This window comes from Phodopus roborovskii, unplaced genomic scaffold (genome assembly GCF_943737965.1).
Source record: "Phodopus roborovskii unplaced genomic scaffold, PHOROB, whole genome shotgun sequence".
Taxonomy (NCBI): Eukaryota; Metazoa; Chordata; class Mammalia; order Rodentia; family Cricetidae; genus Phodopus; species Phodopus roborovskii.
This window is the reverse complement of record NW_026126010.1, coordinates 58,414-86,192: the sequence shown is the minus strand read 5'-3', so window position 1 is coordinate 86,192 and position 27,779 is coordinate 58,414. Positions and strand designations below refer to the sequence as shown.

At 46.9% G+C, this 27,779-nt stretch overlaps 1 protein-coding gene across 5 annotated transcripts; it reads right to left on the bottom strand.

Moving 5' to 3' along the window:
• Nucleotides 1–121: 121 nt before the first annotated feature.
• Nucleotides 122–27,779, bottom strand: Rbm10 (RNA binding motif protein 10). 5 transcript variants are annotated; one of them, XM_051179313.1, is made up of 24 exons: nucleotides 27,044–27,779; nucleotides 25,201–25,339; nucleotides 15,739–15,922; nucleotides 13,944–14,183; nucleotides 12,200–12,269; nucleotides 10,398–10,471; nucleotides 8,875–8,961; nucleotides 6,900–6,960; nucleotides 6,599–6,775; nucleotides 6,101–6,261; nucleotides 5,847–5,944; nucleotides 5,669–5,756; nucleotides 4,362–4,545; nucleotides 4,124–4,263; nucleotides 3,891–4,008; nucleotides 3,709–3,800; nucleotides 3,445–3,609; nucleotides 1,700–1,849; nucleotides 1,540–1,605; nucleotides 1,273–1,461; nucleotides 1,115–1,189; nucleotides 720–826; nucleotides 514–643; nucleotides 122–433 (listed from the first exon to the last, which is right to left on the bottom strand). In XM_051179313.1, exons 1-24 carry the CDS (start codon nucleotides 27,111–27,113, stop codon nucleotides 308–310), a joined length of 2,991 nt encoding a protein of 996 aa, XP_051035270.1. In that variant the 5' UTR covers nucleotides 27,114–27,779; the 3' UTR covers nucleotides 122–307. The 5 variants fall into 5 exon arrangements, with proteins under 5 accessions (XP_051035270.1, XP_051035265.1, XP_051035267.1 ...); XM_051179308.1 differs by lacking the exon at nucleotides 13,944–14,183 and having other exon boundaries at nucleotides 27,075–27,770; XM_051179310.1 differs by lacking the exon at nucleotides 13,944–14,183 and having other exon boundaries at nucleotides 6,104–6,261; nucleotides 27,075–27,770.

The following is a 27,779-nucleotide window of genomic DNA, read 5'->3' as shown; positions in this document are numbered from 1 at the left end:
GACCAGAATATTGCCAGTTGAGGTGCTGGTTAGAACCATTGCCATCCAGCTTAATCTAACAGCTATTTATGAATTCTGTGCCTAAGTAATCACAAACCATGTAGACATGGAAGATGCAGGCTTTTAGATTTTATTACAAAAGGAACATGATTTGAGCCCAATTTCCCAGCAAAAGTCACCAACTCCAAGTCTAATTTGGTGAGAGCTTCTCTGGTTAGGGAGCAGGTTGGTAGATAGAAGAGCCTCTCAGACCACTCCACACCTCATCTTCTCTGTCCCACGTTGTAGAAACTGCTTTCAAAGCTGTTCACTGGGCCTCATTGAAGCGGGTCACCATTGTCTTGTGCAGTGTCTCTTTGTAGGATTCTGTTGAAGTGACCCCATAGGAACTGCCCCGGGCACCCAGGCCAGACCCTCGAACCCGTGTTTGGGCCTGTGTAAGAAAGACAGGTTTTATCAGGTTGGTAGAGGTACACTGGGAGTGTTGGGAACAAGAATGGCTCATAGACTCACCTCAATGGGAGTCACAATGCCCTGTTTCTTGCGACCCAGACCACTGCCTTCTTTCCAGCCCATGGCCTGGAGCATGCGACTGCCAATGTTGTCACTGCCTAATCCATCCCGAGTGGGCTGCTCAAAGTCACTGCAGGTGACAGTGTACCATGTGAGTGGTGTGCCAATCCCAGAACCCCTCACCTGGTACCTGGCCCTGCACTCACACAGAAGCTGTAGATATGCCACCATACTTCCTCCTTTTGGGCTCGGGTGGCTCAGGGATACCATACTTCTCCCTGCGTTCAGCTGCACGGTCTCGGTACTTCATTTGCTAGAAATTAGTGCATGGGAGGATGTTGAAACTGGCTGCTATTTTCAGCACACATAGGCATGGATGGGGCTGGGGGAAGGCATACAGGTCTCTCTGTCTGGCCTGGTCCTAGGTCCTGAAGGTCAGGACACAATGGAATGGGAACTGGGAGGAAGTCTCACATTAACAGGATAACACATGGCTGTCAGGCTGGACCTGGCTAAGGAACTTTTAATTTTAAGTTCCACTGCCTGGAGTGACAGGGACAGGGGCAGATGGAATGGAGCCCAGCAGTGGGTCACATCTCACCTCCATGTCATTCTTTTCTAGTGCTTCCAATTCATTTTCTGACAAGTGGGCTCGCCGATGAATCTCAAGGTTTTGCTGTAAAGGGGAACAGGAGAGTAAAGCAATTGGGCTGGAATGGGCTAGACACAGGATATCCTGCCAACTCTCTTTTCAATTACCTTGTGGAGCCCGGAGAGCTGCTGGTGCCGGATGAGTGCCTCCTTGCTGGGAAACTGGCGGCGGCAGAGCAGACAGGCTAGCTTCTGCCAGTCTGTGAGCTTTTCTTCCCGCTCAGGACCTCCTCGCTCTTGCTCCTCCTCACTGTCACTCTCCCCGCTGTAGGCTGCCACCAGCCCTCGAGGTGGACTCTGTAGACAGTGAGGGTGCATAGTCAGCCAGCCTTGCTGAGATCAGAGACCCCTGCCCCTTTTGCTCTGACAACTCACTGGGCGGTCATCACTGGCCAACTTTGGGAGATCCATGCTGGTGTGCTGTCTTTCAGCTAGTGCTCCCTGAGGTAAAGGACACAGAAATTGAGGGCTCCACAGAGGGCCCTAAGGAGTAATGAGATTGTAGGTGGGGTACAGATGGATAGTTACAACACACCTTCTTCTCAAGGATGGCATAGCCTGCATCTGCAGTGGCCGATTCCCGCCTTTCATCATCTCGTAGGGCACTAATAGGCTGGAAGCTATTTTTGAAGTTTTCTTTTTGCTTATTGAGACTGCGGGCCCACCGCTCCATGTCCTTGGCAATCTGGAAAGGGGGGGGGATTAAAGTTTCCAGAATTCCTCAAACTTGGGGCTCTATTCTCTTACCCATGACCCTTGCAACAGGAGCCCTTCCTGCCCTGTAGCCTCAAGTGGTACTGTGTATACCCAGCTTCTGGGCTATAGTTCTTGGGCCTAATCCTTGTAGAACATTTCTTGAAAAATTATAAACAAGGCCCAAATACTTCCACCTCCTCCAAACCAATTATTAAAATAAACTCAAATTCATGCCAAGGATCCCTTTCATCTACTGGCCCCATTTCCAAACATTCCCCTGCCTCCCACCCACTCCACGTAGCTTCCAAAGGCAAAGGCAGCAGTAGTAGTGTGGGTAAGGAAGGCAGATACAATTGGGAGGCAGAGCAAGCTGGTCAGAAGGGCTGTGGGGCAGTGGTGGTGGTACAAGATCATACTTTATATTGGCCTGGGATCTTGTTCAAGCCTCCCTCTGGTTACAACCCCAACTACTTCTTTCTTGAGACAGGTTTATTTCTCTGTATATCCCTGGCCATCCTGAAACTCACTCTGTAGACCAGGCTGGCCTTGGAGATACACCTGCCTCTGCCTCCCAAATGCCGGGATTAAGGACACTACCACCTGGCTGTAACCCCAACTTCTGACTGGCACTTGTATTATTTGTTCTTTCATTTTTACTTTCTAAATGCAGAGAGATACATACTTGTGTACAGGGATGGGGGAGTAACTGGGCCTTATACTAGACATGCACTCTTTCACTGAGTCACACCCCTAGCGTTGTATATAATTTTAACTTATGTGTGATGTTCTGGTTGGTTTTTGTCAACATGATACAAACCTAGACATATCTGGGAAAAGGGACTCTCAATTAAGAAACTGCTTCCAACAGACTGGCCTATTGGTGAGTTTCTGGGGCATTTTCTTAATTACTGACCAATGTGGTAGGACTCAGCTCACTGTGGGCAATGCCACCTCCTAGGTTCTGAGTTGTATAAGAAAGTAGACTGAGCAAACCATGGACAGCAAGCCAGTAAGAAGCACTCCTCAATGGTGTCTACATCACTTTCTGCCTCCAGGTTCCTTCCTTGACTTCTGCTCATGATGAAAAACCCTTTCATGCCCATATTGCTTTTGGTCAGTGTTTATCATACCAACAGAAATCTAAGACATGTGACATGGTGTCACATTTAATGTTTTATGTTTTCCTCCATGGCATGAATCATTTTCATAATTCCTCAGGTTACTGAGGGAATATTTATTGTTTGCTTCTAAGTACTGTGCTTCAAAATCATACCTTTTCTCTACAGAGACACAGAGGTTCTCTCTAACTGCTTTCTACAGAAAACCCTGCAGTTTTTCTTTTGTTAATCAACAACCAGCAGCATGAAGGCTCCCTTCCAGGGACAAAGAAAGGCTGCCAGAGCTCACTCAGATGGTATAAGTCACTTCATGGTGGTAGGTGGTTCTGCTACAGTACCCACCAATAATAGATTAGGCTCAAGAGTCCTTACTTTCCCACCCACTACCCTACTTTCCCTTAAGCAGGAGAGGGCAAGAGGTGACAGAACATAGAATCCAAACAGGAAATGATAGCTGGAGGTTTACCTGTTGGGCTGTCTTTGTCTTATGCTTCTCTTTCTTCTCTTTCCCCTCCTTTGATGATACCCCTGTCTCCTTATGTCCATCAGCAGACTGCTCCAAGGCAGGTATGTAGGTCCGCCGCTCCCCATCCCAGTATAGGTACTGTTGGCTCTGAGCATTGTAGTAATACTGAGGAAGAGAATGGAGGAGGCAACATGAGGGAGGACCTCTAGGGCTAGCTGCCACACAACCACACTCCAGTTTTTCCTAGGCCACCTTGTCACCTACCTGGGAGTTGGGGTCATAGTATAGACCAGTCTGGGGGTCATAGTAGTAGCCAGATGTCTCATCATATTGGTAAGTAGAGACATCAGGAACAGCTTTGGGGGGGATCAAAGACAAGGTTGTCAAATTCCTCCTTGCTTAGAGAAGTCCACACCCTTACCCACGGGCTATGTATAGCTACTCACGGTACTGGCTGTAGGACTCTGGGGCAGTGGGACTGGTGGCTGGTGGTAAGGCAGAGCTGGGATGAGTAGGACTCTGGAGCTCAGACTTGAGCACAGCAGGTGACATGATGGTGTATGACTGCTCATGGATCACAAAAGGCAACAGGACTCAGTGTTTGTTAATACCATCCTGCCCACTCAAGATGCACCCTGCCAACCCACCAGCCTCCCCAGAGCATGAATGTTATCCTCACTTGGCTATTGGAAGCTGTGCCCTGGCTACTGCTTCCCTCAGCTGATTGCTGATAAAGCCCGGGGGCAGCACCAGGCTGGGCTCGGGAGAAAGACTGCAGTGACACAGAGTCTGCCCCAGCCTCAAGGGTGGCCTCAGGACCTGAAAGGAAAAGCAAGGAATACCCATGAATGTTAGAGCATAAGACAGTAGGTCGCTAGGCCCCACAATTATGCTCAGCAAGAGAGGATGAGGCTCACCAGCTCCAGCCGGGTCTCCTTTGGTTCCAGTCATTCCAGGACCCTTGGTGTTCTTAAGATAGCCATGGGCATATAGGGTATCTGTGCCCTGGCTGCTTCCATAGCCTTCATCCTGTTGATAGTAGCTGTAGTCAACTGGTGTCTCCTCAGGGGCAGCCCAGGCACTCTCTCCACCCTGGGAGGCCTGAGAGGCAGGTGAGAGATCATTAGAACAGGAGAGGACATAAAGGAAGAGATCTGCTAGAAGCATCTGTCCTACAAATGGAGTTAGCATTCCCACTTAACAGAAAAGCATGCAGCCTTAAGGCAGTAAAGAATAAGGGGTACTGACAACAACAATGGGAGAAGAGACTAGAAAAAAGGTACATGCTCAAATGGGCCCCCGCCCTGGGCTGCTACTGATGAGGTATATGTGCTAGGCCTTAGACCAAGCAAGACACCCGAAATCTCTTCATGTTTTCCTCTTTCCTCCTTCGTACAACTATGTAGGTCATGGTGGCCTGGAACGTGTAGCAATCCTCCTGCCTTTGGCCTCAGTCCCCACTCTGTGCTAGAATTATAGGTATGCATCATACCTTGCTATCTATCCTCCTAGTCTTTATTCTCTACCAAAAATTTCACTTCTTTTTCCTTTTTTTTTTTTTTTTTTTGGTTTTGAGACAGGGCCTCAAACTCACTATAAAGTCAAAGACTGGCCTTGAAAATCCAATCCTCTTGCCTCCACCTCATAAGAGCTTTGATCACTGGTGTTTACCAGCACACTTGGCTCCCAAAAATTTTTAGATACTTGTAACTTCCTTTTTATTCATGGGAATATATACTTACATAAGCAACACATCTTTCTCTCCCCCCACCCCCCTACACAACATTATAACAATTTAGGTTCCACCAGAGCACCAATCCAAAGAAAAAAGTACAGGAAATAGGGATGGAAAAAAGGCTCAGCAGATAAGAGAAGTTGCTGCTCTTGTGAAGGACCCAGGTTCAGTTCCAAGCACCCAATAGTTATTCACAGCAATTCAAAATTCTACATACACATGGTGCACATACATAAGTACAGGCAAAACACTTATACACATAAAAAAATCTTAAAAAAGAAAGAAGCCCAAGGTGACTGGAAAGGATAGAAGATGGAGTGGAAATGGATCACTGTCTGTAGAGGCAGGAGCAAAGTGAAAGGCCTACAACACCTGTTATAAACAGGGCATAACAGTTTGATAATAAGCCAAACTTGGTGTTTGCAGAAAGAGGACAGAAGGGTAATGAAAGACAGGTGCTATGGTGATGGGGCAGAGGAGGCAAAGTACCTGTGAGATCGCCCATTGGGCAGCAGCAATGGCAGTGCTGGCCACAGAGGCAGCATTGATTCGACTGCCTTCATTGGAGGCCATATCCCTGGGGAGGATAGTAGAAACTGGAAATGAAATGGGGAGCACCAAGGTAGTGGGGGGGGGAGCTGTAGGAGGGCTTAGGTGAGGGTCTGACCTCTTAGAACCTTTGGCAAACTCCACGTTGATGGTCTTGCCATCGATGGTGAGCGGAGGGTGCAGGGCCTGCAGGATCTGCAGCAGCTGGGCTGCCTCCTATGGGTGGACGAAAGGGTCAGGTCCGGGGAGGCCCCCCGGCTCCATTGCCCCATTTCTACATTGGGACCGCGGTGGGGGTGGGGTAAAGGACCCTCCTCCCTACCCCGGGGGCCGGGACCATAGCTGCCCGGCCCCCCCCTGTGCCGCCCTCACCACGATGGTGGAGAGCTGGATGAAAGCGAAGCCTCGATTCAGCTGGGTCTGCTTGTCCTTTATAACACGCACATTGGAGGAGGACAGCACCGCATAGGGTGCTAGGGCCCCCAGGATGGAGTCCATGGTGCTGTGTGGGTTCAGGTTGCGCAAAATAATGGCTGTGGGGAAGGGGCCCAATGTTAGGATGCACCTCTCAGTCTGCTTAGGGCCCCAAGTTGCTCCACACTCATGTACCTTCTGCTTCCTTTCACCTGTTCCTCTTGAATAAACTCTGCTTGTCTCTCATCTACCAGGAACCCTCTCACATACCCCCAGAATTAGTTTGTAGAGAGACCCTCCCTTGTTCCTTCTACATCATGTGCTTATTATCCCCACACCAGGAAGAAACACGATCAGTAAGGGCCAAGTTTTGTTCATTACCATTTCTCTGCCTTCAGAGGTCCCAGACCAGAGGCCCTAAGGCACAGAAGGAGGAGGAAAGAACAACTGACTCACTGTCATTGGCGTTCTCGGAGCTTGGCTCTGAGCCCTGTGACAGGGCTTGGGAGGTCAGTACTCCCTGGGCCTGGTAGGGTTGCGGCAGTGGGAGTAGGCCCTGGCTTAGCTCCCGCCCGCTCAGCGACAGTGCCTGCTGATCCAATCGTGTGCCAAGGGGCAGCTTCTGCTCTGCCTCTGTCAGGGATGGTAGGAGATAGATAGGCTGATGATGAAGGTGGAAGCTCCATGGCTGGTCACACTCCCCACCCTTGCACACTGGCCCTTCGCTCCTCTTGTCATCCCAGTCAGTATGGCTCACCTGATTTGGGTACACCACATTTGAAGCACTTCTCGCGGCGTTTGAAGTTCTGGACACCACACTGTGAGGCACAGGCCAGGTGGTCAGGACTTTCCATGATATCCTCCAAATATGGACCCACAGAACAACATAATAATCCCCAGGAAGGGAACTTTCGGGGTCAGGGGTGGCAGGAGTCTTGTGGAACTTTCGTTATCATCTTCAATCCTCTGACTCTTCTCTAACAACTGGTTCCCCGCACCAGCCCTCTTACTTCAGCAATACACAACCCTCGAGTGTTACAGCAGTTGCTTCCCCTGCCCATCTTGTTGAGACTGTCAACTCTCAAGAAGGTATCCCATGAACCTTCTTGCTGAGACATGTTTACCTAACAGAAACCTTTACTGTTTCCTACTGAAGCCTTTGGTCAGACCCTTCCCATTCTTTATTGCTAGGACTAGGTTGAATTTTTGATTTTTTCCCCCCTTGGATAGATATTCCAGCCACCAAAGACCTTGTCCAGCTTCCATCACATTATATCCCTGGTCCAGTCAGGTATGACTGGGTCAGGCCCTACATCATGTGATCAGGAAGTCTGTTTAAACGGTGTTGACAGGGGTCAGGATCACAGAATGGGCTAAGAGGATCACCGTTCACTGGGTTGGGCTACACAGAAGCAGGAAATTTAAACCTGGGAAGCCTTAGAAGTTTAGTTTTGCTGGGAGGGGATCTTAGTGGAAGGACTAAGAGACTTTCTACAGTTGGTGAATGGAGCATGCAGAGAGACAAAAGCCAAGACTGGCAAGGGAAGATGGTGACAGGTAAAGGAGGACATCATGCTGAAACTAGATGTTATTGGAGTTTTAGACAGAAATGGGAGGGCATGGTCAGAGCTGGGTTTCAACTGTAACATTACAGATGAGGGTGGAGAAAAAGGGTGAGGCTAGTGTAACAAGGAGGGCTCTGTGAGAACTGGGTGGGAGGGTGCAGGAATTGGCAAGAACTGTGAGAGAATGGCAAAGAAGGGAGGGTGGCTATTCTGGGATGAAAGTGACAGGATATGGTAACCAAAAGACATGTGGGACACAAAGGAGGGGAAGAAGATAAAGAAACACTGGTTTCAAGGAAAATATGAAAAAAGATCAAGTGCCACTATCACTCTCCTCCTCTTTCCAGAGAGGTTAGATGCCTCTCCTATACAAAGATGGCAGATGCCACTCTCCCACTAACGAGCTTGCTTCTCAGGGAGAAGATAGGGCTCTCCACTAGCTCTCAGTCTTCCTATTAGATTTCCAGACTACAAGATAGCCCTGGTAGATGAAGCTGTAGAATGGCAAAGCTGGCCTCAGGGCAGACCTAAGGCCACTTTGGGAACAGGAGGTGGCCTTGTGAGCTAAAGGCGCATTCAGGTTCCACCTTTCTGAGCCTCGGCTTTCTCTTAGGGAATATGGTGGTGATCACACAACCAACGGGGTGGGCCTTCGAGGCTTAATAGTGACATGGCTATATCAGGGTAGTTTTCAAGGTTGAGTTATCTTCAGAACACTCTGTACTTCTTTTCAATGGTAACAACAGCTACTTAAGAGTTGAATGTGGGCCAGAAGTCTTTCTATGTTGCTCTCCCATCAAGAGTTTCATTCTCCCAACAACTTTAGTGCTCACCTCTTAAAGATGAAGAAAAGTGATGTACATATAGGATAAGCACCTTGACCACCATCAACGCAGACCTGAAACAGTCTGCAAGCAGCCTTGGCTCTGAAGCCCATGTTCTACACACTGTAGTAGGCTTATGTTGTCACTAATTAGTCATTTAATGCTATTATTTCTTTCAAATCTACTGGGCCTTTAGTCCAGGCTGTGTTTGATGAGGGAAGAGCCTTGATGACTGGGGCTGGACAACCTATTTCCAAGAGCACACTTCCTCTCACAGGCTCTGAGAGAGTGAGCTGCTGGGGCAGACTCTTCCCTAGCACCAGCTGCCCAACCACCCCTGTACCTTATTACACAGCCAGTCCTCATTGATCTTGGGCTTGGGGTCACTGTAGTGCATGGATACCTTCTGGCCCAGGATGTTGAGGGAATGCTGTGGGAAAAAGCAAAGCACAGTGAGGCCTAGGTAGCAGTGCCCCACGCACCGTTTCAGCAAAGGAGAAGAGAGTGAGCGAGCCCTTCAGCTGGATGGATGAGGGACAGGGAATGAAGGGAGTTTGGAGAACTGATGGAGGGAAGAAGGAACGGAGGGAGGGAAGGAAAGCACCACAGCTCTCAGGCTACAGCTACTTGTTGCACGAGTGCGCGCACGTACACACACGTACACACACACACACACACACACACACACACACACACACACACACACACAAATCAGGCACATAGTGCTTGGTTGACCAACGACTGCCGAGTTGGGAGTGCTCCCCCAGCTTGGTCCTGACAGTGCCAGGCCACACCCAGAGCCAGCACTACACAGGCTAAACTGGGAATGAGGGGAGATGGGCTGGGAAGAGAGAGGAGGGAAGGGAGAGAAAAAGAGAAAGAGCGCACGAGCGCTAGTGCTGGAGAAGGGGAAAAAGAAAGCCAATTTAAACAGACGGAGGATTCCCGCCATGAGGCCACCTTCCCAAGGTTGGCCAGGTCCTGGGCCCACCGCACTAGCCTATTGACCCACAGAGCCGGCCACCGGGTTGCCTCGACCAGGACCCTCCACTTCACCACGGCTGCCCCTTCCTCCCCTGACACTTCTCTCTAGTGCTCTACACCAGTGATAGGATAGGGCTGGGTAGCCAGTTTAGACCCTTGAGTCTTGGAAGGTCCCAACGCAGTTGAGTTGGGATCCAGTGCCAGGCTAGGGGAGCCAGCTCCCTCCGTTGCTGACAGAGCACAGTTCCTTATTGAGAAGGTAGAGGTGGGGCCTCCTGTGGGTGGGGAGGGTGCTGTGAATGGGAGGGACCAGTGAATTGAGCCTAGGGTGTCAATAAAACTATCACACTTGACTGAAACTTTCAACCAAAAGCAGTGTTGTCCCTCTGCATGGAACTCAGAGAGCCAGATTCACATGCAGGAGAGACCTAGCAAAACAAGTCTTGCTAGTTTGTGTGCCAACATCTAAGTTCCCCAGTGGCAGGATTTCAGTGGTCCTGAGAGCACAACCAAGTTCTGGCTCTGCTAACTTGGGAGCAGAAGGGTCCCGCTGGGGTGTGGGGAGCTAGGGGAAGGAACCTACCCTGGCAGCTCTTTCTCTGAAAGCTCAGCCAGGAGAGGTGAGGGAGCACTAGTACCTGGCAGCAGGAAGGGGCCAGGGTATGGTGTTGAGAGCGGGGCCCCAGATGGGAAGCCCAGTGGGTAGTGAGAGATGGGAAGAGGAAATAGTGGGGGGTCAGGAAGGGGGGGAGAAAGGGGACAGGGGTATGGGGACACAGGGCCACAGGACAGGTAACTGTGTCCTTAAGATTCAGGCGATGGGGAGCGCTCGATTATAAAGTAGTATTTGTTTGGGGGGGGGTTCAAGTGCGGCAAAGCAACCTGATTGGCTTCCATCCATCGTGTAGCGTCCTGCAAGTGACTAAACTCGACGAAGGCGAAGCCCCGGCTCTGACCTGGAGACAGCATTCAGATACAGACGCAGTGGGTTAGTCAACAGCTTTGGACACACGGCGTTCCCGGGGGCAGAACCCGAGGGGAGAGGACCAGGGGCAGAGAGGGAAGGGGAAGAGGAGAAAGGAAGAGAAAAGTGATCAGAGAGAGAAAGAACAGGGAAGGTAGGAGTCAAGGTAGTTGGTTGGGAAGGGCAGGAAAGAAGGAAAGGGGAAGGGAAGAAAATAAGAATAGGAGAGTCAGATCTGGATAGGAGACATATATCCCAACTGTGCAGTGAGATGGGGGGGCTCAGGCAGACTTGCCTAGCCAGCTTGGGGTGATAGATGGAGAACTGAGAGGGAAGTGATACAAGGAGAGATGTGTCTCTAGAAGAGGAGGCTGCTTTGACTCCATATAGGCCAAAGCAAATAACTCATGGGCAAGCCTAGAGCAAGGCCAGGATTACTGGATCAGGTGTTTAATCAAAAGAGAAGTCAGGCTAAGTTGGTCTGTGCGGCTATGGGAGGGAGTATTCCTGGCCAGCACATAGGAAACCAGGGAGTGGTTAGGAACAGAGTCTCAGCTTAACCTTGGTGTAGGTAAAGGGGAAGAAAATCACTAGAGAGCCACTTCAGGGCCACAGTGGGGAGACTAACTATAACCACTGACAGCCAAGATTCTCCTAAATAGGAAGATGGTGGCTGGAGCTGGTCAAAAGGACATTACAGGTAAGAATCAACAGGTGCCTAGGAGAAATGTCCAAAGCCACTGAGAGGCCATACCTGGGATGTCTCCTTAGGGAAAGGAACACAGATTCTGTCAGTGAATGGCACAGCTAGAACAAAGCAGAGCAAGACCTACAATATGTCATGAGACAGACTCCAGGCCTGGCCAGGGCCTCTGGGCTCGCAATTCTGGGAAAGTAACTCATTCTGAGGTAGCAATGGAAGGAGGCTTTGGATGTGGTGGGTCTGGAGGGGCATGCTTGATCTCCAAAAGAATTGCCATCAGGATGCATTGGAGGATGGAATAGTATAGGGGGAGGGCAAGGGAGGATGGAGAGAGGGAGGAGGTGTAAGGAGGAGAGACTGAGATTGAAAAGAGAAGCCCAGGCAGAGTGAGGCCCCACTGTTTCTGCCTTGGGGATCCTGGGCAGTGGTCCTGCAGAGACAACTCCACCCACCCTGCTAAATCCTCAGGCTAGCTCCAAGCAGCCTGCAAGAGGGAGGGAGAAAACAGGTTGAGGCCAGAAACTTCTGGCAGCTCTTTAGGTTACACTTTTAGAGAGAGCCACTCCATCCCCTGCCTCCCCTCGTGGGACATATGGGTGGGTTCATGTGAGACCTACTTTTGGTTAGAGGCTGTTGTCAAAGTGATGTGGAGGAGACCAAGGGGCAGAGGAAGGAGAAGGAAGTATATGTCCTAGGAGGGGTCACCAGCTCAGATACTCAGAGTCCCAAAGAAGAGGTTTTCCAGAGCCTGGCTCTGGCCTTGCCCCTGGGGAATAGTCAGCTCAGCCCAGAGCTGCATCCCCTTCAGGACAGCCCCCCTGTAGAGGCTGCTGGCTAGAGCTTTGCGAGTTGGGGATGAAAGAGAAAAAGAGAGGGTACCCCCCAAGCTGCCCATTCCCAGCTGTGGCAGGAAGGGAAGTAGGGAGGGGAAGAGGAAGGGAAAGGCAGAGGCAGAAGGGAGATTTGGAGGCCGAGGCTAGCTAGCAGAAGGGGAAGGCCCTGGGAACAAAAGCTCACCTGAGGATTTGTTCCGCATCAGCCGGACCTCCCGTGCTTGGACACCATGGGACTGCAGCTGGCCTCGAATCTGCTCAAGAAATAAAGCAGGATGGGTTTAGCAAAGAAAATGGTTAAGTATAGGAGGTCAACACACAAATATACATACACGCACACGCACGCATGCACAGCGCCTCTTCTGCCTCTTTCAAATCTTTCCACAGTAACAACAACTGCAACCCATGATAGTACTCAGTCTTGCTTCCAGCCATGGACTTGAAGAAAGTGAGTAAAGCAAAGATAGAAATAGTACAGGGTAAAGGATGGTAGCAAGATGATCCCCAGGGGCACAAAGACATCAGGCAAGTACGTGAGATAGCAAGTCAGGAATGGTAGGCAGGGTGATCTGAAAAGAGGCTTAATAGTAGCCTGGAAGATTAGAAGCTGGAATGCAATTCTTGTCCACCACAAAGGAATTACTCCCTCTTCCCTCTCCTTGACTTGCACCAAAAGCTACTACCTATGACATAGAGAAGGACAGGAGCCGCCATTTCAGCCATATGAGGAGGAGAAACTTAAAGACAAAAAGGCATGGTGGTTGATCTGGAAAGCTACCTGAGTTAAATGAACCTGAGGGAAACTATAGAGGCAACTTAGGACCCCGAGTGAGGCAATCCCTAGGCTGGGAGTACCTCTTTTTTGCCAGATACTTTTTGCATCAGCTCCCCATCAGGATAGCAGACAAGAAATTAAGTCTTACGCATATAAGTATGCAAGAAGATGAAAAGTATATAAAGACACACAAATCTTATCAAGAGTCCAATCCGGGAGGGCCTGGAAAATAACAAGAACACTGGGCTCTGGGGTCCAGCAGTCCAGGTTTAGACCCCAACTCTACTCTGCCACTTGCTGGAACATGAAGCAAGTCACTTTGCTGATTGGAGCTATGTGGGACTGACTACAATTAATATCTTCCAGAAAGAGCCTCTGTGAGGATTCAATCAACCTGGCACATGGCCTACCCAACCATAAAACCTCAGGTAAAAATGTCAGCAAATAGCCTGATCCTACAAGGATTTCTTAGGTGGGATCACTACTGTCACCAAATGGTCAGCTGGCAGGCTTTCAGGGAAGAACCACTCGGAGAACTGACTGGGACTGAGGCAGTGAGGGGTACAAGGATCAGGGAGGCTAGTTAAAACTCTACTTTAGTAATACTCTTGGATTTTGAATGTGACTTGCCATAAGCCAATTGCATGAGAAGGAAATGAATGAAGAGAGGAAGATGGAAGGCAGAGAATGTCACAAAGGCAAACAGGGTCAAGAAACTATCAAGTGGCTAGGCGGTCACTGCTGACAAGGGAGGAATATGGAATTTCAGAAAAGCCTATGGGCCCTAACACCTCACTCTTATGGGTCTCTGCCACCAAGACCATCCAACACTGGGCTTGGTTCTCTATCCACATATAAGAAAAGGGCCAAAGCCAATGGAATGTGCAGGAGAGATGCTCTTCTCTCACACCCATAGCTACTGCTCCTGGACTAAGCCAGCCTGCCTGCTGCCTTCTCTCTTCCATACCAGGAACTGGTGGGGCCCATCCCAGAGGATGAATAGTGCTGGGGACAGGAGCTGGTGGGGGAGAAGAGAGGGAAGGTGCTGTGGTTGGTTGCAAAGGATGGGTAGAGAAAAGCTGAGGGCCCTGGAGAAGACCCAGCCTGGTCTCCTGCTCTGCCACCTGCCCAGGGCCATTGGGGGGGCACGTACGTCATCCTCAGTGGCTGCCTGTGGCAGCATCCTCAGCATGACGATGTTACTGGCCTTCTCCTCCTCCTCATCCTCCTCATCCTCCTCCTCCTCCTCCTCCTCCTCCCCTTGCTCGGTCCGATAGTCCTGGTCCCGATAGTCGCCGTCTCTGGGGAAGCCTGGCGGGCCAGTGGGACCGTGCCTGTGCCTCCGCCGCCGCCTACGCTGAGTCTCGGAGCCCGGGGAGGCCTCGTAGGAATCCTGGCCGACAGAATAAGATGAGAGACACCAGACGGGCAGTCAGTCTGGGTGGGCCTAGTGGCTGGCCGATGGCTCTCTGAGACAGGCAGGCTCTGAAAGCCAGGGGTGGGCAGGCGGGCTCCGGTTAAAGGCTCAGGCAGGCAGAGTGGGTAGGCCTTGGACTGTAGCCTTTTTAAGGCAGCAAATGTTCCACAGGATACTTTTGGGAGCTGTCTTCAAAGAATGGCAGTTTGGTGTGGAGGAGGCTCCCAAAGGCAAGTTGATAAAAACATAGCTTAAATCTCCTTGGGATAAACTAGCCTGGGTTCAGCAAACTAGACTTTGCTTTCAATTTCTTCCCTTTTCTTCCTTTGCCAGCTCAGCTGGTATGTATACAATTGTTTACTGTACCACTGAAAAACACTGTTCCCACTCTAAAATTGGGCTCTGGAACTAAGCCAACAGTTTAGAAATAGTGTCAGATATGGGTTAGAGGCAGCCAACAGAAGTTGGTGGGCTACTATGCTCCTCCTTGATCCTTGTTCCTCAGCCCTGACAAAGTCTCTCTTCACTATCTTTCACAACAGAGTGCAGTTGCTGATTCTTAATGTTGTTCAATCTACTAATTTCAATACTAAGCAGGTCAGGCCTAAGCCTTTCTACCCACAGAGGATAGGTCCAGACAATTGGATGCTGTACTCTATACTTGTCCCAAGTCTCTTTCCAGGATCCATTGTACTCATGGAGACATTAAGAGACACTGCTCAAGAGCAGGCAACAGAGAAGCCTGGATGCCTATAGAACCTGGCTAACCAAACAAAGCTGGTGGTCCACCAGGGGAATCATCAAATAGCCCCTCCACCCAGAGGCTACAGGATAGCTCAAATACAATTCCTTCTCAGGGCTGGGCTTGCAAGTGTAACCTTTCCATCCTACTAGACAGAGAGCTGTGTGCCTATCTGATTGTACCAGGTCTTTGACTGGCTCCCTCATAATGAAGTTCTCTAAGGCAAAGGTGTTTCTAGCCCTCAGATGTGGGCTTTCTCATGGTGAACATCATGCCTCATCCTTTAGGCTAGAGGTAATTACCCACATGAATTGGCTTCCCCAGAGTTCCTTTCCTTTCTTTCAGTCTAGAGGTTTTGTCAAGACCAGGAACACCCAGTATTAGCTTCCCAGAGTTATTTGGCTTGAATGATATTCTGTACTCAGGTTGTCCTCCCAACCCTAGATGCTGGGTCCCATGGAAGAGATCTTGTGAGTGCCCTAAATGGTGGGGGCAGGCAGTATAGTGCTTGCAGTGAACCAAAGGCCAAAACTGAACAACAGGGAAGAAGGGAAAGAAGTAGTGGCTAGGAGCCCTGAGAAATACGGAATCAAGCAGTGTGGAAGCCAGGGAGACCCAACTTAGGAAAAGACCCCTCAGAGAAGGAGCAGGGACAGATCCTTCCATGGTGATGCAAAGCAACCGAGCAATCCAAAAGGCACAGGAGCAGAGCACTGCCTACACCTGGGCTGCAGCCAGACACACAGGCCTTTCAGGAGCAGTACCCCCAAGGCCTGGCTTTGCTCTCACCTCTGCACTTTGCTCTTCAGATGAGTCGTCATACTCATGCTTGCCTTCCTGACTGCCATACTCTCGGGGGTATGAGCGGTAGTCCATGTCTCTATAATCATGGTCCCGGCTACGGTTCTCTCCACCATCATCCTGGGAACGGTCAGTGGCTCCATAGCGGCCAGTCCTGTCACCACGACCACCTCTAGGAGAAGGATGGAAATTAGAAGAACAATCTTCACAAAAGGCTCAAGATGTGAGAGTTACCTCATAACCCACTCTCTAGGACTTCAGTCTCACTCCCCAAAAAGGACTCTGAAAACCTCACTCTACTGCATGGATTAAATATTGCATGCCTTTAAAGCCAACACACTTATCTCCATCCCTTCCTCACCTCTGGTCCATATGCATCTCAAGCTTCCTGAATGGATTCATCAGGAAGAGATATAGGCTTTTCCCAGTTCTGTCTCTGTACCCAAAAATCTCAAATATGAGTACTTGCTAAGATAACCAACCCAATTGTGTCATTCGCTTTAGTGATTTCTTCTAAACAAACAGATAAACACCCACCCAAATTTCCATCGAGATCCCACCAAGTCTACAGGGTAAGGTCTCTGTAGATCTATTCCTATCTATTCTATGCATGCCACTCTATCTGCTTCAAGCCATCTTGAAAGAACCGGCAGCTCTTCAGTTAAAATTTCTCCAACTTTGAGGATTTTATAGAGAACCTGAGTTCCTGGCACCCAGACTGGGCAGCTCACAACTGCCTATAACTCTAGCTCCACAGTCGTCTTCTGCTCTCTGAGGGCATCTGGATTCACAGGTGCATAACCCCACACAGTCACATATACATAATTAAAAATAAAAAAAAAATCTTCAATTATAGTTAATTGTAAAATAATTATTTCAAAGTTGATTTAATTTGTAAATCTTTTTAAAGATTTATATATATATTTGTATATATATAAATATTATATATATGTGTATATTTTATATACATGTATTCCTGCAGACCAGAAGAGGGTACCAGATCTTATCATAGATGGTTATGAGGCAACATGCGTTTGCTGGGAATTGAACTCAGGACCTCTGGAAGAGCAGTCAGTGTTCTTAACCTCTGAGCCATCTCTCCAGCTCTAAATTGTAAATCTTTCATCAGCTAAAAGATTACTACAGGGGTCGAGTGTTGGTGTACACTTTTAATTCCAGCACTCGGGAGACAGAGGCAAGCAGATCTCTGTGAATTTGAGGCCAGCCTGGTCTACAGACTGAGTTCCAGTACAGCCAGGGCTACACACAGAGAAACCCTATCTGGAACCTCCTCCCACACTCAAAAAGTTTACTACAGTGACTATGGACATAGCTAATGGTAGAGGGTTTGCCTAATATATGAAAATTGCTGATTTCCATCTCAGACACTGGGTAAAATCACTAGAGGTAGTCCCACCTGAGGCAGAAGGCTTGAGCCTGGGCAACATAGCAAGCCCTGCCTCACCAAGACTTCTAAAAAATTGGAGTTGTCGATATTATTCAGTAGTAGTGCATTGACCCAGCATGCAGAAGGCCCTGGGTTCTATTTCACACATTACAAAAAATAACTTAATGGTGGGTCTAGGAAGTACTGAACCATGCCAATCCTTATTCTTGCCTTATTTCTCAAAGCTTAATATAGGACTCAGTGGGTGATCAAGTATCTCATGGTAGGCAAACAGTTCATACCTATAATCCCAGCACTTGAGAGGTGGAGGCAGGAAAATCAGGAGTTCAAGGTTAGCCAAGATACAAAATGAGTTTAAGGTTACATGAGACCTTGTCTTTAAAAGTACTTTAAAAGAACCAATTTAGGCTCATTTAAAAAGAAAATATACTATTATAGCTGTTTAGCTCAGTGGCAGACCACACACAAAAACCTGGGCTTAATATCCAGCATTGAAGAAAAAAAAACATAAAATATAAAAATAGAACATGTTCAAGCAAGGAGAATCACACCCCACAGAAGAATGAAACAAGATTCTACTTATGGGAAATAATAACACTAGGATGTCATTGACACCACTCTTAAACTACATTATGATTGGGGTGTCCTTCGGTACATGTGTTTTTCTTATTGGTTGATGAATAAAACATTGTTTTATTCAGGAGGCAGGAAGATAGGCAGGACTAGGAGATGAGAATTCTGGGAAAGGTAAGCAGACAGCAGAGGCACCACGTAGAGAATCAGAATCTAGAATGTCAGGCATTCTCTGGTAAGCCAAGACCACATGAGACTAAATAGATTAATAGAAATAGGTTAATAATTAAGACAGAGCTATCCAATAAGACCTAGCCATCAGGCAATAGTTTTATAATTAATATAGCATCTCCATGTGTTCATTTGGGGCTGAAGCAGCAGGGCCTGGTGGGACAAAATACTCCAGCAATAACAATATTCTAATGATAATAGCTAAAACAATTAAATAAGGAAAGGAAGAAAGGGCATTAAGAATTGTAAAGGTAGGATTAGAGAGATGGTTCAGAGGTTAGAAGCACTTGTTGATCTTCCAGAGGTCCTGGAACTACATGATGGCTTACAGCCATACATAATGAGATCTGGTGCCCTCTTCTGGCCTGTATGCAGAACACTATATATGTAATAAATAAATAAATAAATAAACCTTGAAAAATAAAGAACTGTAAAGGTAAAAAAAGGTCACCATTATTGTAGCTAATATTGAGAATAACCATGCAAAGCCTAAATGGATCACAAAAAATATTACAAGTAATAAATCAGGAACTGTAGGTATAATTCAATGACAACACATCCAAGACTCTGAGTTCTAGCTTCACCACTTCCATAACATAACAACAGTGATGTTGATAATGAAAATCAGGGGCTTAATGTTTGATTCCCTACACCCATGTTGGGCAGTTCATGCCCACAAGTAACTCTAACTCCAGGGGATCTGTTGCCTGGTCCACAGATTGAGTTCTAGGACAGTCTTCAAAGCTACATGGAGAAACCCTGTCTCTAAAAACCAAAGGAAAAAAAGATAAAAACATAAGCAATAGAAGTACCTAGAGGTGCAGCTTTATGGTGGCTAGCTTGCACAAAGGTCTAGGCCCTGTACAGCACCAAAAATAAAGAAAATGAACCAGTACAAGGAAAACATACTGGGAATGATGACACATGCTGTAATCTCAGGACTCAGGAAGCTGAGGCAGGAAGATAGAAATGTGGAGGTCATTGACATACAAAGGGAGACTAAGACTCAAATAACAACAACAAAAAATCCAAACAACTTAATAAGTATAAAAGAAGAAAATTTAGCACAGGCGATTCCTGTAACAGCACCACTCAAGGAAGCAGAGACAGGAGAATCACAAATTCAAGGCCAACCCAGGGAATTCAGTAACAAAAGATCTAGGGACATAGCTCAGTGGTTGAGAGCTATATCCTCCATCCTTACCTACTGCTGAGTTGGTATGTTTTGTTTTCGTGCTATAAAAGCTTTGTCTTCTACATAGGAATCTCTTACTAGATACATGATCTGCAAATATATTCTCCCATTTTGTGGGGTTTCTTTTCAACTTGATAGTGTCTAGTGATCTGATAGTTTCTTCCTTTTATTCCTTCCTTCCCTCCCTCCCTTACAAGAGTTAGAGAGGGGGAGGGAGGGGGAAGGGGAGAGAAGAGGGGAAAAGAGACAGACTAGATACTGTCTCAAAAAAAAAAAAAAAAACACCCAAAATATAGAGGAAGTGAGGGGCTGGGTTTGACATGGCTGTTGTACTTATGAACTCACAGCAGCTTTGATCACCTAAGCAAGCTCTCCTTATGACTGAGCCTATCACACTCTGTCACAAAAAGTATGAGGACCACACACGGAAGTGTGATGTGCTCATGGGTCCCCATATCCCCATGAAGGTTTACAGGCAATTAATAGTTGATGGAGTGACAAATATTTTCTCCAGTGGTATAGTTACTGGTAAGGAAACAATGCTCTTGTAAACAACCCTGATGAAAAGTAACTCAGGGGAAAGAACTCAGTCTCACAAGTAGTCCTCTGACCTATACACACACACACGCACAAGACCCTCCCCAAAATAAATAAATGTTTTTTTAATATATGTGAAAATAGGGGCTGGAGAGATGGCTCAGAGGTTAAGAGCACTGACTGCTCTCCCAGAGTACCTGAGTTCAATTCCCAGCAACCACATGGTGGCTCACAACCATCTGTAATGAGATCTGGTGCCCTCTTCTGGCCTGCAGGGACACATGCAGAGAGAATACTGTCTAAACAATAAATCTTTTAACAACATGAAGTTGGGCAGTAGTGGCACAGGCCTTTCATCCCAGCATTCAGGAGGCAGAGGCAGGAAGGATCTCTGTGAGCTCGAGGCCAGCCTAGTCTACAGAGCTAGTTCCAAGACAGTCAGGAATATACAGAGAAACCCTGTCTCAAAACAAAACAAAAACTACCCAAATGGGGGAAAAAAAGAGAGAGACATTCTGAACACGTTCCTTTAAGACTAGGGAAAGTGGTCTATTATATCTGACACCTACTACTTTCATCTCTCTTCCATCCTCTTTCATCCCTCCACCTTGTGCTGGCAATGGAATCCAAGGCTTTAGATGCTAAGTATACATTCTACGTGAGTTATAGTCACAGTCAGCCCTCAATATTTTGTTGTTTTATAGGAGTCTGTCTTTCCAGCAGGCTTGGAACTCACTCCATAGTAACTTGAACTCCTAATCATCCTACTTCCATCTCCTGAGGGCTACTATCATATGTGCTACCACACGTAAGGTGACCCTGAATAAACAACAAATAAATACACACACAGGTTTTTTTTTTAAACTTTTTGGGACAGGGTTTCTTTGTGTAACCCTGGCTGTCTTGGCACTTGCTCTATAGAACAGGCTGGCCTTGAACTCACAGAGATCTGCATGCCTCTACCTCCCAAATTCTGGGATTAAAGGCATACACGTTACTGCCGGGCTGAACATTCTTAGATATAAAAATCACACATCTGAGCTAGGCATGATGATGCACACCTTTAATCCCAGCACACAGAGGAGGCAGAGGCAAATGGATCTCTGTGAGTTTGAGGCTAGCCTGGTCAACAAAATAAGTTTCAAGACAGTCAAGGCTGTCATAGAGAAACTGTCTTAGACAAAAGACATGTGTATGATTGGAAAGATGGCTGTCAGTAGAGCTCTTGCTTCTAAAGCACAAAGACCTGAGTTCAGATCCCTAGAACTCAGATAAAAAGCCAGGTGTAGTAGCATTTACTTGTAAATCAGTGATGTCAATCTGGGAGGAGATAAAGGGATCCCTGGAGCTCAATGGTTAGCTAGCCTAGCCTACTTGAAGCTCCAGGTCAATGAGAGACCCTACATCAAACATAATGTGAAAGGTACTCAAGGCTGTCCTCTGACTTAACACAGGTGTGCACAGTCCTACAAATATATACACAAACATTGACATGGACACATACTCTAACAATCATACACATACAAATACATGTACATAAAAATAAAATAAATTGGGGTTGGAGAGATGGCCCATGGGTAAAGAACACTTACTAGACATGGATGCTGGGAACTGAACTCTCATCCTTTTAAAGAATGGCAAGTGCTCTTAAAAGCTAAGCCACCTCTCCAGTTTTCTAGGGATTGTACTTTAACAAAGTAAGATATTACTTAAGCAAACAGGTAGATTTTTGTGCCATTTAAAGGTATGCTTCAAGCACTGGTGGCTCATGCCTTTGATCCCAGCACTTGGGAGGCAGAGGCAGGATGATCTCTTTGCATTCAAGACCTGCCTGGTCTACAGAGTGAGTCCCAGAAGAGCTAGGGCTGATATACAGAGAAACCCTGTCTTGAAAAACAACAAAGAAGTATGCTTCATTGGGTATGGAAAGATGGCTCAGTAGTTAAGAGCACTGACTGGTCTTCCAGAGGACCTGAGTTCAATTCCCAGCATATACATGCCAGACCACTACTGTCTGTAACTCCTGTTCCAGGAGACCCAACACCCTCACACATCCATACAAGCAAGATACCAATGCATATAAAAAAATAATTTTTAAAAAAAATTCTAAGAAAGTATGCTTCATTATAGGTCTTGGAAAAGATGGCTACTTACAAAGACACTTTCCCCCTCACTAAATATAGAAATTTGATGTAATCTTAATCAAAAGTCATGTTTTGAGATGACTTTTTAAAAGCAATTTGCAATGTTGGAGATGGAGCCCAGGGCCTCACACATATTAATTAAGCACATTCAGTATCAGCCCTTAGATTAGTTTTTACATGGAATAAAATGCCACAAATGGTTAAATCAACTTTAAAAAAATAGGAGCAATGAGGGAGCTTGTAAGAAACTGTATAAATCCACAGTAATGCAAACAGTAAGGTTATAGTATAAGAATAAGCAAAGAGCTAAATGGAACAACCTAGATCACTCAAGATGGAGGGAACTTGAACAAAAATGAACTCTTTAGGAGATGGTACTCAACAAACTGACCACTATATGAAAACAAAACTAAAACCTATCTGTACCATATTCAAAACTGGATTCTAAATGAAATAAAGATGTGAATGACAAGGTAAGAACTATATGGTAAAACTTTTTGTGATATAGGACAGGAAGATTCTGGAAACACAAATACAGCAAGATATGGACGTGCAGGCACATGCCTCTAATCTCGGCACTTGGGAGATGGATTTCTGTGAGTTCAAGGCCAGCTGAGTCTACATAACAAGTTCCAGAACAGCAAGAGCTTCATAGTGAGACTCTGTCTCAAAAAGAGAGGGGAGCAAGAAAGTAAGGATTTGTTAAGGCAGGAAGATTACCAAGAATCTCAGGTCAGTCTGAGCTTTACAGTGTGAGATACTGTCTCAACAACAACAACAAAAACAGTATCTATTCTTGGCAGGCACACACTATTATGTAAAATGTAACAAGGGCACCATGAGGTGTGGCAGCAATTACAAACAAAACATTAATATACAAATGGCAATAGAGACAGCTGAAATATAGTGTTGAATAATATTGAGTTTTGGAAACAAAAAATTGTAACACTACAATATTCATAAGAATTGAAAACAGGTACTTGAGATAATACTACCTATTTTAGGAGGATACATATTAAGCACAAAAAGGACTGCTGCCTACAGAGGTGGAAATTTGGGATAAACTGAGAAAAATAAACAGTAAGAAAAGGCCTTGTGATGACTGATCTATGATAAAGCCTATTTAGAACTGGAAAGTGGTAATTTCAAACCTCAGATTCTCAAAAAAAAAAAAAAAAAGAAAGGAAAAGCAGTGAGTTTTTTTTGTTTGTTTGTTTGTTTGTTTGCTTGTTTCAAGACAGGGTTTCTCAAACTCACTCAGTAGACCAGGCTGTCCTCTCACAAAGATCAACCTGCCTCTGCCTCCTGAGTGCTGGGATTAAAGGCCTGAGCCACAACCGCCCAGCTGAAAACCAGTGGTTTTACTTGGCAACCAAGTCCAAGAGTATGGCTACGTAGAGCTCAGTCACACAGTACTTGTAGTGATTATGGTCTAAAATCAAATTAATCTTCCCCTAAGGGAATACTGTATTGAACTTAATACTTCACACATGCTGAGTAAGAGTTCTACCACTGAGAATATTTCTAGCCACCAAATGCCTTTCAAAAGACAGTTTTAAAAGGAGGTCAATGTGGCACATATTAGTCCCAACACCTGGGAGGTTTGGGGGTAGTGGTGGCATTTCCAATGAGTTCCAGGCAGATATAAGGTTTCACTACATAGTGAAACCCTATCTCAAAACAAACAAACAAACAAACAAATAAATACGGGTTGGAGAGATGGCTCAAGAGTTAAGAGCACACTTGATTGCTCTTCCAGATAACTCAAGTTCGATTTCTAGCTGTCTTAACTCCAGTTCCAGGGGATCCAATGCCCTCTTCTGGCAGCACCAGAAACACATGTGATGCAAAGGCACATGCAAGCAAACATTAACACACATTAAACAAGCAAACAAATAAATAAAATGTCTTCATACACTGGGTCTGGTAGTGTAGGCCTGTAAACCTAGATACTCAGAGACCAAATGAGGACAGTTGTAAGGTCATGCCTGCAAATTTGGTCTGGGCTACAGATTGAGTACAAGTCCAAGCTGGGCTATTTAGAGTCTATGTCAGAATTAAAATGTAAAGGGCTGAGGATATAAAACAGTTCAATGGTTTAGCACTTGCTGAGTTGTGCAATCTAGACCCAATCCCCAGTACCCCACTCCACAAAGACTTTTCAAAAACTGCTTTTTTTCAATGTTTCATAAATTCATCGACTATTTTTTCAAGTCAAGGTTTCATGTAGCACAAGTTGGTTTTAAATTCCTAACCCTCCTGCCTCTACCTCCCAAGTGCTAGGATTTCAGGTACATACCACCATGTCTAGCAAATTTATTAAGAATAGACTTGGTGAATGTTAAGTTCAGTTTGCCTTCCTAGGCTTTTACAATATAGTGGATAGGTCATTCGCTTCAGAATCACCTGGGGCAGTAATCTACCAGGGTGCCAAAGGATCCTGTACTTACATCCAAAATCTTTAAATTGTACCAAGTGTCCTAAATGTTTGTTTAGTATCAGAGTTGAAAAAGCCCAATGAGAGGTCACATTTCCAGCTACTCAGGAAAATGAAGTGGGAATAGAATATCACTTATACTCAGGAGTTTGAGACCAGCTTAGATAACAGAGCCAAGACCCAACTCAAATCAAAAAAAAAAAACACCCTATATGAACTAGATATGCTGTCACTCCAGCTCTCTTAGGAAGCTGAAACAACAGGACCACAACTTGGTCAGTATGGACTATAGAGGGAAACTCTGTTTCCAGAGAAAACAAAACCCACCCTCACAGGTCTGGAAAATGGCTTTATCAGTAAATTGCTTGTGGTTTAAAGTATGAGGGCCTGAGCTCAAAACCCCAGTCACTCATATAAAAACACCATGTGTGTGACACACGCCTGTAATCCCAGTGCTGAGGAAGTAGAGAAAGGAGGCTCCCTCAGGCTTGATGGCTAGCCAGGACAGCTAAGTCCATGAGCTCTGTGTTCAAAAAAAAAAAAAAAAAAAAAAAAATGGGGGAGCGCAATTGAGGTAGATAACTGGGATCATTTTATGGCCTCCACAGCCATACTAACAAGAAACTCACCTTCATATACAGCCATGGTACTCATCAGACTGTTTGGCAATCACCTGTAAACTATGTAGTCTTCCTTGTTAAGACCATACATAACAATGCAGTTTCTCATGAGAGGAGACCCACAATCATTATGTCTCATCCATCTCTGCATTCTCAGAGCATAGATACACGTATGCTGAAAAGAATCCACTCCTTTGGCTGTGTTGTTTCTTTTGCCTAGAAGTGCCCCATAGCATCTTCCTGGATCAGTGCTCATATGGGGGTTTGCCTATAGTACTTGGGATTGAAAGGAGTGAATAACTCACCGTCTTTCATACTCCATGTCCTGATAGGATCTTTGGGAGCTGCTGGAGCCCCTCCTCAGTCGCTGGCTCCGTTTCACTTCCCAGCCACCCCCGCTGCCACCATGATCTGCCTGCCTGGGTGATGCCTCATGCAGAGACTCTGCAGAGAATGGAAGGAAGAAAGGGGTCAAAGCAGTTGGTGCAGAGAGGGACTCCTTGAGAGACTCTTTGTCAAGGCTCTCAGCTATCCTGTAGCCCAGAGACATTGTTTTCTACTTCCTTGTGCTCCTGTGAATCACTGCAGGAAGACAGCCCCATTTGGCTTTCTCCTTCCTTTCCCCACAAGATGAAGCAAGATTCCACTGCCCCCCAAAACAGTAAAGCCCTTATCAAACAAAGAGAATCTTAAAGAGATCTGTTGGGCCCATCAGCTATGTGATCAAGGCTTTGCATTCTTAGAACAAGTGCTGAATGTTCTGCCTGGATTAGGTATGTCACAGAGATCACAATAATTGAATGGTGACATAGTTGTGGGGTAGAACACTTGACCCCTAAGCCACATTCCCAGCATCACAAAACAACCAGCAAAACACCAAAGAGAGCAACAAGGTATCATTTCATTCTCCCAACAAGATGCCAACTATACCATGACAAGGCAGTCAGAAACCTTGAAAGGATGGAAGGAATTGAGGGAGAAAGTTGTGTGTGTAGGGGCTAACTTGGCAACAAGACAGCTGCCATCTTCCTGGGCTCCTGGCCAACACAGCTCTGGTCCGTGCAGCCAGGTCCCCAGCTGAATCTCTTCCCCAGGGATCATAGGCTAAGCTTTGCAGAGGCAAAAGGAGCCTCTTTCTGAGGTGGTTCTAAAACATCTTGTTCTACTCAGTTGAAGGGAGCAGTCATTTCATCTAACTTTTAGGGCTGAGAGTGAAGCGACCCAACCAGGGATCAGAATTATCCTTGAATCTTCTGCTGGCACCCACTGTACAGGAACCAAGTAAAGCAAAGCAGGTTACCGTTATGCCAAACACTAAGTTGCCATCACATCTTTTCTCCAAGTACACATGTACCCATTTTCTCTTACACGTCAGACCACCGGGAACCAGTTAACTGCTCCCAGGTGGGGGAAAATAATCAACCAGGAACCCTAGTGGCCGAGAACCTGATGCAAACCCTTCAATGGCAAAAAGGTAAGTTAAACATTGTCAAACACACACCACAGATAAGAATTAAAGTTGCAGGTGAGCCCCTAAATAACCAAGGGCCAAGAAAACAGAAGGAAAACCACAAGACACGTAATCAAACAATCAGTGTCAGATACAACTACCAAAAGAAGAAAAGTAGCATATATCGTCTCTGTCCACTCCACCTTCCCCAGCATTCACTTAATAGGTTGGGGTCGGCCAGTAACACGACAGCTTCCTCACCAATAAGGACCGGAGGTCCTTATTCACTTTCCCTCTCCGCGGTCGTCACCCCCATCCCTGCTACATAAATGAACAGAGGCCGCAGCCAGATCATTTCTCCGTGGATATCTAAGTAACACAGGGCAGCCAGCACACCCCTGAAATAAGAATACCGCCGCAAAGTCGCAGACACACACGTTCCAAAAGATAAAAGTTCAGTGGAGCAAACACAGTAAGTCACAGTACCCCATTCCCATCTGTCCTTCCCTTCCCCCACCCTCGTGCACCCATCCCGTGTCCCAATCGCGCACGCGCTTTTGCTTTCATAAGAAAAAGCCGGGGGGGGGGACACCCCCTCTCAGGTACATCACTTGACTCTGTGTGAACCCCGAGTGTGCAATCCATCCCCGCGCCTCTTCTATGTACACCGTACCCCCGCGCACGCCCCGCTCCCTTGCCTTGGCCCCCACCACCCGCAAAGGTGCTCACCTTCTCGGTCCGGGCTGTCAAGGCAGGGCTCCCAGGCATCACCTCCGCCAGCCGCCACTTCCTCCAGAACTGCTAGTTCAACGGGAGCCGACCAGAGCCAACAACCAAGTCCAAGGCTGGGGGCAAAAGAGAGGAAGGGGGGAGGGGAGACGCGCCCGACGCGCTGCCCTCCCAAGGAAACTCAGTGCCGCCTCCTCCCAGACGGCCACAGTCTCCGACACAAAATGGCGACGAGGAGAAGGCAGTCGGCGCTCCGACCACCAACCACCTACTAAGGGAGCGCGCTCTGGCCGGCTTTGACGATTGGTTGCCGGACGCCATGGGCTGGCCCTGCCCTTCTCTGATTGGCAATCATATAACTACCGCCCCATCCCCCGTGAGAACGCCCCGGGAGTCCAGAAAAAGAGTAGCTATTGGCTACCTCTATGAGGCCCGCTTTTTAGAGCTTGCTTTCCTTTGAAGTTGAAAGACAAGCAGAAGCTCCGCCTCCTTCCCCACAAGGCCATCGGGATGTCACCGCTTTCTTCTTATGAAGAAAATAAACAGACCTCTCAAGACCAAATTTCTCCCAGCCTGACAAAAAGGATAAAGTTGACTTGGTAGCGACACTGCGCAGGAAGTAAAATAGAGTCCACAACTCTCTCGAAAACAAACTTAGACCTAGGATCTATTTAGCGAGGTGAGGGCGGAGCGACAAAAATCGCG